General features: G+C 34.5%; 1 protein-coding gene across 10 annotated transcripts in view; it reads left to right on the forward strand.

The window, feature by feature from the left end:
• Positions 1 to 14,946, forward strand: part of LOC134385671 (sodium channel protein type 2 subunit alpha) — an 88,587-nt gene extending 73,641 nt beyond the window's left edge. For 7 of the 10 annotated variants that reach the window (XM_063107432.1, XM_063107434.1, XM_063107445.1 and 4 more), the window contains exons 20-26: positions 481 to 603; positions 1,879 to 2,160; positions 4,364 to 4,417; positions 7,747 to 7,884; positions 8,249 to 8,353; positions 11,883 to 12,153; positions 13,751 to 14,946. In XM_063107432.1, coding sequence (XP_062963502.1) covers positions 481 to 603; positions 1,879 to 2,160; positions 4,364 to 4,417; positions 7,747 to 7,884; positions 8,249 to 8,353; positions 11,883 to 12,153; positions 13,751 to 14,946 — 2,169 coding nt within the window. Of the gene's footprint in view, positions 1 to 480; positions 604 to 1,878; positions 2,161 to 4,363; positions 4,422 to 7,746; positions 7,885 to 8,248; positions 8,354 to 11,882; positions 12,154 to 13,750 lie in introns of all 10 variants that reach the window. The other 3 variants (XM_063107449.1, XM_063107430.1, XM_063107455.1) reach the window with 1 other exon arrangement.
• The last annotated feature ends 729 nt before the right edge of the window (positions 14,947 to 15,675 follow it).

Here is a 15,675-nt window from a genome sequence, read left to right on the forward strand (position 1 = left end):
GGTTTTAATTTTCCTTTCAGGTCTGTTAAATAATATGAGAAATGACACAGAAATAAAGTTTTACAGACCTGTAAATGAAGATCACATTTCTGTCTCTCTCTCTCTCTTTTTTTTTTTTTTTGGCTTTACTTTTAATTAATTTTTTTTTCTGTCAAGAATCTTGAAAACAATATGTATAGCTTATTTTTTATAAATGTAATGATAGTGGTTTGCAAAATATAAACTTTTTTATAAACTATGATAGTGGTTCACAGATCAGCGTCATTAGCTCACATGGGGACTGGCATCAATGTAAATTCTCAGGTCCCACCCCAAACCTACTATGTCAGATTCTGCCAGCTTTCAGTGTTTTTAAGAAGCCACCTAGGTGATTTTGAAACTCACTAAAATTTGAGAACTACTGGTTCATTGCATAGAGTAAGGTTAACTGTGTAGACATTTTTGTCTGTCAATAAAAACTGTGATGCTTTCTCTGTATAGGTCTCATTGGTTAGCTTAACTGCAAATGCCTTGGGTTACTCAGAACTTGGTGCCATCAAATCCCTTAGAACACTAAGAGCTCTGCGGCCATTGAGAGCCTTATCCCGGTTTGAAGGAATGAGGGTAAGACCACATGCTTCAGAATCTGTTTGAATTATAATTGAGAACATACTGATACTTTGTACCTCAGAAATGATAAATCAATGGAGAAATTGTGTCTTTACGTTCATACTGTCGTAACTGATCAATCAGTGATAATATTTATCAGATGTACGTAAAACTTGCCACTGTTGGAGACACAGACACAATATAATGCCTGAGTGGTCGTTTCTAATTAGCCAGATTTTCGCTTGGTGGGGGAAATCTCTATCATGTTCTGTAGGCTGCTCATCTGAACCATGAATGCTTATGTTCCTTTCCTTACACTTAAAATCCTACTCAATGTACTTTAAAAATAATTATTCATTATTTCTTCACTGTTCCGTATGATGTATTTTGAGCCTTTTAAGGTCTGAATCTGACCTTTTGATTCTCAAACACAGGCTGAGACAGCGAAAAAGTAGGTCAACTGCAGAAATCTAACACTCATTTAGAAAGGTGGTCCAGAGAAACAGGGAGGAATTTGTGTTGACATTTGTCATCTCCAGGTGCAGACAACCTGAGACCTCTTGCCCTCACCATCTAGAAAATGATGATACCCTATCTCAGTGGCTTTAGCTGTTCACAAGGAACTTTTAGAAAATGAAGCTTTTTGTGATACTTGAGAATAGCTACTTAAACTTCATCTGAATGTTGCAAACACAACCAGAGATGATTGGTTTGTGTAGGCGTGTTTGTTTGTCTGTGTTTGCACATAGAGAGGAATCATTAGCTGTTAAATTCTTTTTCACTTTATCAATTTGAAATCACTGTTTTTGCAGTAGTAGATTTAATAAACAAAAAAATCAAACTTTTAGTACTAGAATAATTTTTGTATGTTCTGTGTAGAATTTGGCCCCCAAATTATTCTTTTTTACCCTCAAATTTTGTATAGTAAATTGTATAATTTGGATGAGTTTTTTAAAAGTATCATATTTACTTCTATGCTCATGTCACTATTTGTACTTTTATTATTTTTTTGCCATTTTTATTAGTTTTATTCCTTGATGAAAATTTGCCACATGTATATTCCTACCTCTTGAGAAAACATTCTACAATATAAAATTTATTTTATACTCTTCTAAATTACAATTTAAAAATTTCTAGTTGGAACTCCCAGAGCCTAGCTTCTATCCAATATTCAACTTTGGGAACAGATATATTTTCTATCATTTGACTGTTACTCTTTTTATAATGTTTGAAAATAAGTATATATTCGTTGTTAGCTTTCACTTATTTTTCCTTCTCGTTCTGTGCCAGGTTGTTGTAAACGCTCTTCTAGGAGCCATTCCATCCATAATGAATGTACTTCTGGTCTGTCTGATCTTTTGGCTAATATTCAGTATCATGGGAGTGAATCTCTTTGCTGGCAAGTTCTACCATTGTATTAACTACACCACTGGAGAGATGTTTGATGTAAGCGTGGTCAACAACTACAGTGAATGTAAAGCCCTCATAGAAAGCAATCAAACTGCCAGGTGGAAAAATGTGAAAGTCAACTTTGATAACGTGGGACTGGGATATCTTTCTCTACTTCAAGTAGTAAGTTACCACCTTATTATTCTCTGTGATGTATAATTAAAATGAGTCTAGAATTCTTCTTCCCTACAATGAGATAGCTCCTCACATCTCTTAGGATGGCTATTATCAAAAACAGGAAAGATAACAAATTTCAGTGAGGATATGAAGAAAGGGGAATTCTTGCACACTGTTGGTGAAAGTGTAAACTAGTGCAGCCATTGTAGAAACCAGAAAATTAAAAATAGAACTACCATATGATTCCACAATTCCACTACTGGATATATACCCAAAGGACATATGTCAAAGAGATCTCTGCACTCCCATATTCATTGCAGCATTATTCACAATAGCCAACATACAAAAGCAACCCAAGTGTCCATCAATCAATGAATGAATAAAGAAAACGTGGTATATAAACACAATTGAATACTATTCAGCCTTAAAAAATGAGGAAATCCTGTTATTTGAGACAACGTGAATGAACCTGGAGGACATTATGTTAAGTGAAATAAACCAGGCACAGAAATACAAATATCACATGATCTCATTTACATGCGGAAAGTCAAATTTATAGAAGTAGAAAGTAGACTGATGGTTGCCAGGGCTTAGGCTTGGTGTCGGTGGGAGGAGAGATGTTGGCCAAAGGTTACAGATTTCAGTTAGACAGGAAGAATAAGTTCTGGAGATCTGTTGTTCAATGTGGTGATTATAGTTAATAACAATGTATTGTATACTTGAAAATCACTAAAGGAGTAAATTTTAAGTGTTCTCATCACAAAAAACAGGTACGTGAGGTAAAACATATATTAATTAGCTTGAGTTAGCTATTGCACAATGTATACATATTTCAAAACATCATGTTATGCAGGATAAATATATTTCATTTTTATTTGTCAATTAAAAGTAATTTTTTTTAAAAAAGCAATTAAAACAAAAATGCCAATACTTTTTAGGAACACTATATAGATGCAATAAACTATATAAAATAAAATAAAATTTTTCTTTGTCAGTGTTTGCAAATACTTCCTTAGGCCCATCTGCCTAGATTCTTTTTCAGCGATTGCTGAACTGTCTTTTCTGTACCGTGTTGGAAACAAGATGGCTCTACAAAGTTTAGTCTCTCGGGCTATGTATTAGGTAGCTTTGTTACCGGGATTTCTATATAGGTCTCATTGTTTTCCCCCATCCCTACTCTGAGCATAGTAGAAGTGCTGGTCCTGGGGTGGCTGGAAAGGTGTGTGGGGGGAGAGAGGGTAGGTTTCTGGATTCCTTCTCAAATACCAGACGGTATCCAAATGCTTATCAAGTCTTCACCCACCAGCTTCACCACCACCATAACCAAATCCCCCACCTTCATACCCTAACCTGGACTCCCACCCCATTTCCATCTTCCTGCCTACTGGTTGAACACTGATCTTGCAAATAAAAACCTTCCCATCAAGACTGTTACATTTGCTATAAATTCATAAGAATTCATTCAGCTCCTCAACTGACTACAGTATGTCCTATCAACTTGCTCCCTGAGGTGATTCATCTGTGCAATGCCCAATACTGTAGAAATGGTTAGGGGAGGGACAGAGCCTGTGACACTAAGGAACTGGAAAAACTTACAAGACTTTTATTTTCAGGATTACTATGTCCACACAACAGAAAACAAATAGTTAAAAGAGTAAAGTGCAGTTGAAAATATTTGTTTTCAAATTAGGAAGGTGCTTTTTCGCATAGAATAATTGCTTCAAAATAGTATGTTCAACAATATTAAGGAGATCTTCAAGAATAAACCCTCATGATTGGTGATGATACTATTTAGAAAAAAAATAAGTGGAAAAGAAAGCATTAAAATCAAATAATGCAGCATACTTTTGAACTTGTCTCATGCTGGCAATATATACATGAAGTTCTTTTATCACATTTCACATTATAGTCTTGTAATCAAATCAGAGTCAAAAACTGCAGATATTTTTTTGCGATAGCATATTGTTGTTATAGATCACAATTGAATTACAAATGTTGAATATACATATAAAGATGCAATGGAAGAATATAAAGTTGACATGTTTTCAATGCATATATTATAAAATAGTGCCCAAGGAAGTTAAATATTAACCTCAAACTTTTATATGTACTTGTATTTGAATTAATTGTGGTCAGTTACTCTATTACCTCATTTATTTCTAAAATTATAATTTGAGGGAAAAAATTAAATGATGTGACTTTTTTACAGGCCACATTTAAGGGATGGATGGACATTATGTATGCAGCTGTTGACTCACGAAATGTAAGTCTATTTAGAAAGAAAATTTTTAAATTTGATTGAGTGAATATTACCACAGCACTGAAATTTAGTGATATTGTTGATAAAATACAACTATGGAACAATTTATAGAGTACGTCTATATTATAAAAATAAAATGTTTAGTCTTACACTATTTCTTTCAAAATTTGATAGAATGTTTATTTCATTCACTGTGAATCTTCAAACATGTCTTCTCCAGTATTTAGCATGACACCTGACACTTAAAAATTTATTCACCATATTTGCAGAATGAGACATTTTATTTTAGCTCTGGTAGTCCTGGCCATTTGTGCATCATAAGCCCTCAGAGGCGATTTTCTTCATCTGTCATAGATTTCCTCCAGTTCTGACCTCCCTTGTAATAGGAAGAACAAGACTAATGGTGGAGGAAAAGTCAGGAAACAAAATAAATTGGAGGGAGCTAAAAATTAATATATAAATTCACACACACACATACACACACACACACACACAAACCGGGGGGGGGGGGGGAAGAAGATATAACAACCACAATTATTTGAAGTTGATACAACAAGCAAACAGAAAGGACATTGTTGGGGGGGAGGGGGGGAGGGAGAAGGGAGGGAGGTTTTGGTGATGGGGAGCAATAATCAGCTACAATGTATATCGACAAAATAAAATTTAAAAAAAAAAAAACAAAATAAACAAACAAAAAACATAATAGCATTTTTCTCTGGAAGGTGAGGCTATGTGGTAGAAGGGAGGGGCTTTCATAATCTACCGTACACACATCAGTACTCTTGAAAATTTTTCTACAATTTCCATTAATTTCTTACTATTTAATGAGGGAAGAAATGACAGTTTAGAAAAAATAGATTGATTTCTGGTACACCAGAGCATGGTAATTAAGCTCAAAATGCTATTTCCCTAGTACTAGCAACTAGCTTTCTGAATGAAGAATTCCTGAGGTTTTTTTTTTTTTTTTTCCACCTTATTAAAAGATAGAAGAAGGGAGGGGAAGAGAACATGCATGCTAAAACTCTGCATTGTATCTCTGTAAGTGCTATCAAGAATCCCAGCTGTAAGATTTTTCTGAATAATAATAATTTATTATTTATTACTCTAAGGGTTTTCTTATGTTATCTCATTTAATACTAAATAACAACCTTATCATACAGGTGATACTAACTCCATTTTACCTTCGAAGTAAAGAGGCTTAACACATTAAGTGGTAGATCGTGTTTCTGAACTCTGACTACAATCAGTGGGCTCATAACCACTTTCTACAGTAGTTTTCCACCACTGTGATTAACTCATTCAAAGTTCCCTCCTTATCAACAGTCTGCATGACATGCAACTTACTTTCAGTTTCTTCCTTAACAACTTAGTATACTCTAACTGATACAAAACTTCTTGTCATTCAAGCAAATTCAAAAGATAAAATTCGATTGGCCACTAGAATTATTAAAAGCTGCTGGCTCTTACCTTTATTAGACATCAGAGAAATGCAAATTTAAAACAAAATGAGACATTATCTACACACCTACCAGATTAGCAATACTAAAACGTCTGACAATGCCAAGTGTTACCAAGGATAAAGAGCAATAAGAACTCTCATACAATACCGGTGGGAGAAAATTGGATAAGTATTGCTTTAAAAACAGTTGGGCCTGGCTGGTTAGCTCAGTTGTTAGAGCACCATCTTGTAACACCAAGGTCAAGAGTTCGGATCTCCATTCCAGCCAGCCACCAAAAAAATAAACAAAAAATAAAATTAAAAAAAATTAAATAGAAACAGTTGGGCACTATCACATTATTTGATAAAGTTTAAGATATTCTTTAACCCTGCAATTCTACTTTTAGCGATATATCCTATAGAAACTTGTGCACATGTGTAGGATAATATATGCACAAGAATCAACATAACACTTTTTTTGCACTAGCAAAAAACTGGAAACAACTCAAAAGCAGTAGAAATGAACAAATAATTGAATTATATAGTGATGGAAATGAATGAATACAGCCATATACAACCATATAACAATGAGTTAAAGAAACTACACACATATTATGATTTTATTTATATAAAGTTCAAATAGCAACAAAACTAAGCTTATTGTTCAAGAATGCATACTTAGAAAATACATACTTAGAAAATGCATACTAAAGAAAAAGCAAGGAAATAATTACCATAAAATTCAGGATAATGATTACTTCTAGTAGGGATGGCAGAGTTCATGTTTGAGAAGGATACACTAAGGGTTTCTGAGGTCTTGACAATGTTCTGGGTTGTGAATTTCATTTGTGAATTTCACTTAAGAAAAATAAATTATGTTTTACATTTGTATGCTATGCACTTTCTTGTATGTGTATTATATGTAATTTTAAAAGGTTTAAAATGTTATTTATATCTTTGTTCACTGCACACATATACACATAATTAAAGTTTCATCAAAGAATAGGTAGTTTTACAACATTTCTGAAATTTTCTATTCTACTCTATTTCATTAGAAAAACATATTTTGTTGGTCATAACCCTCTAAATTGATTTCACAACACAGTGGGTCATAACCTGCATCCATTATCAGCAGTGACTGGTTAATTGAGTTGGTTAGAACAATGTCCTCTGAGACCTGAGCTAGAGATTATAACCAAAGCTCAAATCAAAAGTGAGCTGGGCAAGAGAGATTATCATTGTTACAGAAACAGTGTCTACTGAACAACATGGATCAACAGACTCATTTTCAGAAAAGATAAATCCTACTGACACTTATATGCACATATACAGTAATGATTCCAGCCTACCTAAAAAAATGTGTGTAGAATATATCAAACTCTTTACACTTAGCAATTACTACTGGACAGGCACTGTTCTAAGAACTTTTCATATATTAATATACTTCACCTTCACACTACTCTGTGAGGTTTAGGTTTTATTATTGCCATTTTACAGATGAGGAAACTGAGTCAGAGAAAGTAAATCTCAAAGGTATTGAATAGTCTGATTCTAACATCCCATCTGTAAGAAGAGGAAATCCTCAATTTGCATACTGTGTTGGGATCTTTGCTTACAAAGGAAAAGTGCATTTATATTCTAGGCATTTTGGGGTGAAGTTATTTATAATTTTTCTGACTTTTCTACAAGTTATTTTATTTTCTCAAGTCAGTGAATAGTCTTGCAGTATTCTTCAACAATCATGTTAGATCTAAAGGTTCATAAAAATTTGTTTAATGGTTGGTTTCTTTTCATTCCAGTGATTGAAACATGCTGAAAGAATTGAAAATTCACGGATGTGCTTTTTATGAAACAAGTATTAGATCTAATGGTTATCATTCTTTATATTTTGTAGGTAGAATTGCAACCCAAGTATGAAGACAATCTGTATATGTATCTTTATTTTGTCATTTTTATTATTTTTGGTTCCTTTTTTACCCTGAATCTTTTCATTGGTGTTATCATAGATAACTTCAACCAACAGAAAAAGAAGATAAGTATATTAAAACTTCATCTTTGCTCTAAAATGTGAACTAAATATGTCTCACTGTTTCCTTTAGGCTCCAAAATGCACTCACCAAAAGAAAAGAATATAAAATTTAGAAAACATTTTGAAAGATTAAACAACCTGTAAGTTTGTAAGTAATTGATAATTCAGGTAGAACGTTTTGATATTTCCAGTCAGGAAATATGACTAATATGGCATAATTTATATATTGAATATATGCACCTCCATAAATACAGATTTTGGCAACATTAGAATATAATGTGGGAGCCAATTTTCACAAAGTTACTAAGGTGGATTTTATAGCTATCAAAGAACATGTTTTTAACAAGTTTTGCTTTCATTTCTTTACTTTGGAGGTCAAGACATTTTTATGACGGAAGAACAGAAGAAATACTACAATGCAATGAAAAAACTGGGTTCAAAGAAACCACAAAAACCCATACCTCGGCCTGCTGTAAGAATAGCATACTTTCATTGCCAGTTAAAGCTATGTTATCTGTCACTTTCACAGCCAAAATCACTGGAAAACAGTATTTTTGTGAATTTGTAACACAAAGTTTTTACCTTAATATGACTAGCTAGCTTAAATAGCCTGAATGCATGTATTTAATATATACATAACATATATATTATATAACACAGCATATTTTATATGTAAACATAAAATATATATATAAAATATTTATAAAAATTTTTCAGATTTAAATACCAATAGTATCACAAAGAATCGATGTCTTTCAGGAGCTTCTAATAACAAAGAGAAGAAAATACACACATATATACATAATGTGGAAATACTGACTGTTCTCCAAGTGCAGTAGGGACTGATTGGAATAATAGGTACATCTCATATAGGCCCCATTTTCTGTCCAACTATGCAGATTGAATTGAATCATTAGTGGCACAGGTCACAGGTTTTGTTTTTTCTGGTTAAAAAAAATAGCCAAAACTCATACTCATATTTTTTTTCTATTATCCTGCCCCAAATGAGATGATATCATGCTTTTCATGATTTCTAATTGTATATTTGCCAATGACTGCTGATTCTGTTTGGCTGCTGCAGGGAATTGCTGTCAGGAGAGTTCCTGAGTTCCTCCAGCACTACTGCAGGAATAGTTCAAATATTAAGTCTCAAAATCCTCCCCCATGGCATACGTGGTGTAAGGCAATCCAGTGTTGCCAGGAATCTTGATTCTATGAATCCATTGGTGACAATATAAAACTGGCTATGATCACGTGTTTAGTTTGTGAGTCAGTCAATAGCTCAAAGAAAGTGGATAGCTATATTAGGTAAAACTTAAGGAATATGCAATTTGAACCTAGTCTTTGAAAAATAATACAATTTGAATGGATGGGAAGAAATGCAGAGGACATTCCCTATATGAAAAATGTGTACCTCAAAGCCATGGAAATAAATATATCAGCAGAGAATAGTAATGTACTTGAATTAGTGAGTTGTAGACACAAGGGTTTCTGGATTAAATGAATCAAGATTACGTGAGTATGAAGAAATTGGTCTTAATTAAGCAACACACATTCGTTGCAATATGGAGAAAAAAGAGAATGGAGTTATGTATGAAAAGAATGTGGAAATCAAGATAACATGAAGTACAAAAGGAAGTAGAAGAGTTTCTGTACACTGATTGACTTCAATAGTCTCAAAAAAGGAGTACGAATAGAGACCAAGGAAATAGCAAATTTCTGAGAAGTCTAGAATTTTCCTGGGAGCAAGTGAGGGCCAAAGGATTGCTAACTGTCATTAAGGGCCAAGATGAAGTTAGAGAATATAAATCTTTGGTGAACGAGGCCTTCAGGGTTACACAGCTTCTTTCAGCATAGTCTCCACCCTAGGGTTTAAATTGGAGAGCAATCAGTGGCTCAGGGTTGGAGCTGTTCATTGAGGTATCCCATAGGAAAACTACATGAGCAGGAAATCTAAGGAGCTTTTTATTAATTATGCTGATATGACAATAAAGATTGAATTTCTGCTTTTAGTGTATTTTGAACTTACTACAACCTAGGGGTTGTATCTGTGAGGAAAATGACACTACTCTGCCCTTGGGGAGACTCCAAACAAGTGGAAGACAAAGAAAATTAAAATTAAACAAATAAGAGAAAGTAATTTGCAATACAATGTCATAAATTTTATGATAGATTAAAGCACAAAGTTTTCTGAGAGCACAGAGTGCTTGAAACTTAAAACTGAGTTAGATCTCACCAGACAGAGAAGGGGTGGGGGGAGTGTGTTTTAGACAGAGGGGTCTGATAAGCAAGGTAAGATGATATTGTAGAACCTGAGTATTTTAATAAGAGTGGTAGGTAGGAAGTATCAGAAAGGAAGAAACAAGGGGAATATAGAAGACTTGGAAAGGTAGGCTACAGTAAATTAGAACGAGGAAGGAAGGGTTGGAACTGCAGTTAGACACATTTATTAGGTTGAAGGAGGCCCTGGGAGGACAGACCCAGCTGCCGCAATAGAAATCCAGTCCAGCAGGCCAACTTTGTATTTAGAGAAAAGAGCAAAACAAAATAGAACAGGTGGTGTTTGATGTCCAAGAATTTCAATTGGAAGCAATAGAAGCCTCACAAGAGGGAGCCAGCAGAACACTAGTATGGAGAATCCAAACCAATAAAAATATCAGGATCTGTGAAAGCAAGTCATTAAATGTACAGGTTGCAGAGCATCACTTGTTCTAGTTGAGAAGGTAGAGAAAGACAGCCTAACAGAGGTTAAGTGAAGACCCAAGCCCTGGAGCATCAGAAATTCTGAGAAACAGGCAAAATGGGGCAAAATAGGATCCAATGACCAGAGCTTGTTTACAAGTTAATAACTTAATTTCACTAGAAGACATTAAGCCAGTTAATACTGGAAATAATTTCAAGTTGATTATGGCAAAGGTTGAATATCTGAATTGTAAACTATAACTTTTTAAAGATAATTTTATTCTTACAGAGTTACCCCATATAATCTTCACCCAGCTTTCCTTTATTTTAACATCATTATACATAACCATAGATCCGTTATCAAAACTAAGAAATTAACCTTGGTACAAGACTGTTAAATAAAATACAGAACTTAATTGGATCTCACCAGTTTTTCCACTAATGTCCTTTTTCTTCAACTATAATTTTAAACTATTTTCTCAACTGAACTTTAAGATGGAGTTTAAGATGCTGTGGCTTTGGTGGTAGAATCTAAAGGCAGAAACTAATATATATATATTATATATATATATATGAATGAGAGGAAAATCTGGAGAAATATTTAAGTATTTGTTTATTAGGTCTTTAAGGTGAGGCACCAGCAGCAGCAGACACCAAAAAAAAAAAAAAAGAGGTCTTGTCTCTCCACAAAGCACACTCCACACACTCCAGAGTAATAGAAAAAGCATCTGATTTACAATAATATGGGAGGACTTGATCACACCTGTCTCAGTACTGAACAGATCATCTAGGCAACAAGCCAACAGAGGAAAGGTTCATCTATCAGATGGAGAGAACAAATATATGGCTATTAGAAGGGGGGAGAGGGAAGGGGAAGTGAGAAGGGGAGGAAGGGGAGAGATTGGATAAGGGGCATAAAGAATAAGTATGATTTGTAACAATGAATAAGCTAATTTAAAAAATAAAGTTAATTTTAATACCTACCTACCCCCAACACATGGGATAAAAAGATTTACTATAGTGGCAAATAACTACTGACTGTCCATCATACACATGATGATGTTCTGGGCACTGAGAAATAATAGGTAGTTCTTAACATATAGTCAATTTATAAAATCTGGCATCATGAATAGTATAAATAAAATAAATACGTTAGAAAAGAGTTGGATATTCCAATATATAAAATTTTCTTCCAAGAATAAAAAAAAATGGTGTGTTTTTATGAAAGCTACCTTTTCATATTGCTTTGTTAAAATAAGATAAGTTGTTAGATTTTTTTTTAATTTCTCAATGAGTTTTTATATATAATTTTTTTCCAGAACAAATTCCAAGGAATGGTCTTTGATTTTGTAACCAAACAAGTCTTTGATATCAGCATCATGATTCTTATCTGCCTCAACATGGTCACAATGATGGTAGAAACTGATGACCAGAGTCAAGAAATGACAAACATTCTGTACTGGATTAACCTGGTGTTTATTGTTCTGTTCACTGGAGAATGTGTGCTGAAACTGATCTCTCTTCGTTATTACTATTTCACCATTGGATGGAATATTTTTGATTTTGTGGTGGTCATTCTCTCCATTGTAGGTAAGAAGAGGTGCTTGTACCCAATTAAGGAATTTAGTAGTGAAAATTTGTTTTAAAACTTTAGAGGTGTTTTTCACTAATATTTCTTATTCGTTTCAAACTTTCCAATAAAAATCTAATAGTCCATTATTCAGTTTGTCATTTCTCTGATTGCATGCTGTGCATGAAATGATGGTGTAAAAAAATTTATGATTTTCAGCTTCCTTTTATAATATCTCATTTCACAAAACAATAACTGCATCTTTGGCATAATACTCCTGTACTCAGTTATACTCCTGTGGTATAGACAAGTATTGCTTTGAATAAACAACACACACACACACACACACACACACACACACACACACCACAAATCATTACCAGTAGTCAAATAACCCATAAATATGATCTTTTTGATAATTGGAATAATGTGTATGTGCATTTAAATACATAGTCACACATATATAAGCTTCATGTTACCTCTGGGTTCAGTTTTCTATGGCATGTAATATTCCTTTTTAGAAGTAGACATTTTGCTCCAAAATCCAAAACAGATTCATTATCATCAATATATATTAAATGTTTATGTGTAAGATATTAAATGAGGTGCAGAATTAAATAAAAAGATTTAAGACAAGGGTCTGCCTGTTTGTAGAAACGGAGCGTATACATGGAGAGAAAAATGTTACCAGTATTTATACTACTTTCTCTAGTGGGAAAGAACATTGTAATAATGTGATCCTCACATCAGTGCTACGAGGTAGTAATACAGTCATTAAGAGATGACTGTATTGAGGGTCATACAGATCTAATCTAGGGCTTCCTTATTTCCTCTACTTTCCAGCTCCGTGAACTAGGGAAAGTTACCTTAGCCCTCCAATCCTTGGTTTTCCAGGGAATATTTCTGTAAAATATTGTTGTGAGGATTAAATTAGGTTATGCAAGTGAATGTAGTACTGTGCCTAGCACAAAGAAGACTCAGTAAATGATAAATTTAACAACAAACTCAACAGCAACAAAATTGCTATATTGCCATTTAGTGACGTATAAAATCCAAGAGTCAGGATTCAGTCCCAAGTGTGCCTGTCTCCAAAGCCTGTATTTTCTCCTGCACGTCATTCTGCCTCCTCCCGAATAAAATAGAATAATAACCATCTCAGAAGGATAAGAACTCTCCATATTTCTGATCCAAAGTCACATGTCTTATCCTTTAGATCTTACGCAAATTATAGGACACTAATTTTGGAAATATAAATCCATTTCTGTGTTTGATTGCTGTATATTTTGTTATATCTTTAAGCCTTCAGCGATTAAATCATTCTTTTGATAGATGCTTTTCTTGAACTAGAAAAAAATGACCATTAATGTCTTTATTTAGTATAAAGATGTTAATGTTGTAACACCAAACATACCAAACAGTTCTATTTTATGGAACAAATATTACAGATTATTTTCATATATATCTATATACACATACACACACACATACTCACACACATATATACCTAATTCTCATGTCTACATTTTGTAAAATTAGGTAGTGATTATCTTATAATGTAAAATTTATTTTCTGCTATTAACTATAACATTATTTTTGTTGTTTATTGTTTTTTCACAGGTATGTTTCTTGCTGAGCTGATAGAAAAGTATTTTGTGTCCCCTACCCTGTTCCGTGTGATCCGTCTTGCCAGGATCGGCCGAATCCTACGTCTGATCAAAGGAGCAAAGGGTATCCGCACCCTGCTCTTTGCTTTGATGATGTCCCTCCCTGCCTTGTTCAACATCGGCCTCCTGCTCTTCCTGGTCATGTTCATCTATGCCATCTTTGGGATGTCCAACTTTGCCTATGTCAAGAGGGAGGTTGGAATTGATGACATGTTCAACTTTGAGACCTTTGGCAACAGCATGATCTGCCTGTTCCAAATTACCACCTCTGCTGGCTGGGATGGGTTGCTAGCACCTATTCTTAACAGTGGACCTCCTGACTGTGACCCTGAAAAAGATCACCCTGGAAGCTCAGTTAAGGGAGACTGTGGGAACCCATCTGTTGGGATTTTCTTTTTTGTCAGTTACATCATCATATCCTTCCTGGTTGTGGTGAACATGTACATCGCAGTCATCCTGGAGAACTTCAGTGTTGCTACTGAAGAGAGTGCAGAGCCCCTGAGTGAGGATGACTTTGAGATGTTCTACGAGGTTTGGGAGAAGTTTGATCCCGATGCAACCCAGTTCATAGAGTTCTCCAAGCTCTCAGATTTTGCAGCTGCTCTGGATCCTCCTCTTCTCATAGCAAAACCAAACAAAGTCCAGCTCATTGCCATGGATCTGCCCATGGTCAGTGGTGACCGGATCCATTGTCTTGACATCCTATTTGCCTTTACAAAGCGTGTTTTGGGTGAGAGTGGAGAGATGGATGCCCTTCGAATACAGATGGAAGAGCGGTTCATGGCATCAAACCCCTCCAAAGTCTCTTATGAGCCCATTACAACCACTTTGAAACGCAAACAAGAGGAGGTGTCTGCTATCATTATCCAGAGGGCTTACAGACGCTACCTCCTGAAACAAAAAGTTAAGAAAGTTTCAAGTATATATAAGAAAGACAAAGGCAAAGAATGTGATGGAACACCTATCAAAGAAGATACCCTCATTGATAAACTAAATGAAAATTCAACTCCAGAGAAGACAGATATGACACCTTCCACCACTTCTCCACCTTCGTATGATAGTGTAACCAAACCGGAAAAAGAAAAATTTGAAAAAGACAAATCAGAAAAGGAAGACAAAGGGAAGGATATCAGGGAAAGTAAAAAGTAAAAAAAAAAAAAACAAAGAATATTCCATTTTGTGATCAATTGTTTACAGCCTGTGATGGTGATGTATTTGTGTCAACAGGACTCCCACAGGAGGTCTATGCCAAACTGACTGTTTTTACAAATGCATACTTCAGGTCAGTGCCTATAACAAGACAGGGACCTCTGGTCAGCAGACTGGGATTCAATAAACCAGAGAAACAACATCGCCAGGAGGTTTCTGTTTTCACAACCAGCTGACACTGCTGAAGAGCAGAGATGTAATGGCTACTCAGACTATAGGAACCAATATAAAGGGGGAGGGAAGTTAAACTTTTGTGTAAATTCAACATGTGACACTTGATAATAGTAATTGTCACCACTGTTTATGTTTTAACTGCCACGCCTGCCATATTTGTACAAAATGTGTGCTGTGAATTTATCACTTTTTTTTTTATTTTTAACTCACAGGTTGTTTACTATTATATGTGACTATTTTTGTAAATGGGTTTATGTTTGGGGAGAGGGATAAAAGGGAGGGAATTCAACATTTCTCTATTGTATAACTGGATATATTTTAAATGAAGGCATGCTGCAATTCACATTCGTACATGAAAAAAATCACATCACAAAAGGAAAGAGTTTACTTCTTGTTTCAGGATGTTTTTAGATTTTTGAGGTGCTTAAATAGCTATTCATACTTTTAAGGTGTCTCATCCAGAAAAATTTTAATGTGCCTGTAAATGTTCCATAG

The sequence above is a fragment of the Cynocephalus volans genome, chromosome 1 (assembly GCF_027409185.1).
Source record: "Cynocephalus volans isolate mCynVol1 chromosome 1, mCynVol1.pri, whole genome shotgun sequence".
Taxonomy (NCBI): domain Eukaryota; kingdom Metazoa; phylum Chordata; class Mammalia; order Dermoptera; family Cynocephalidae; genus Cynocephalus; species Cynocephalus volans.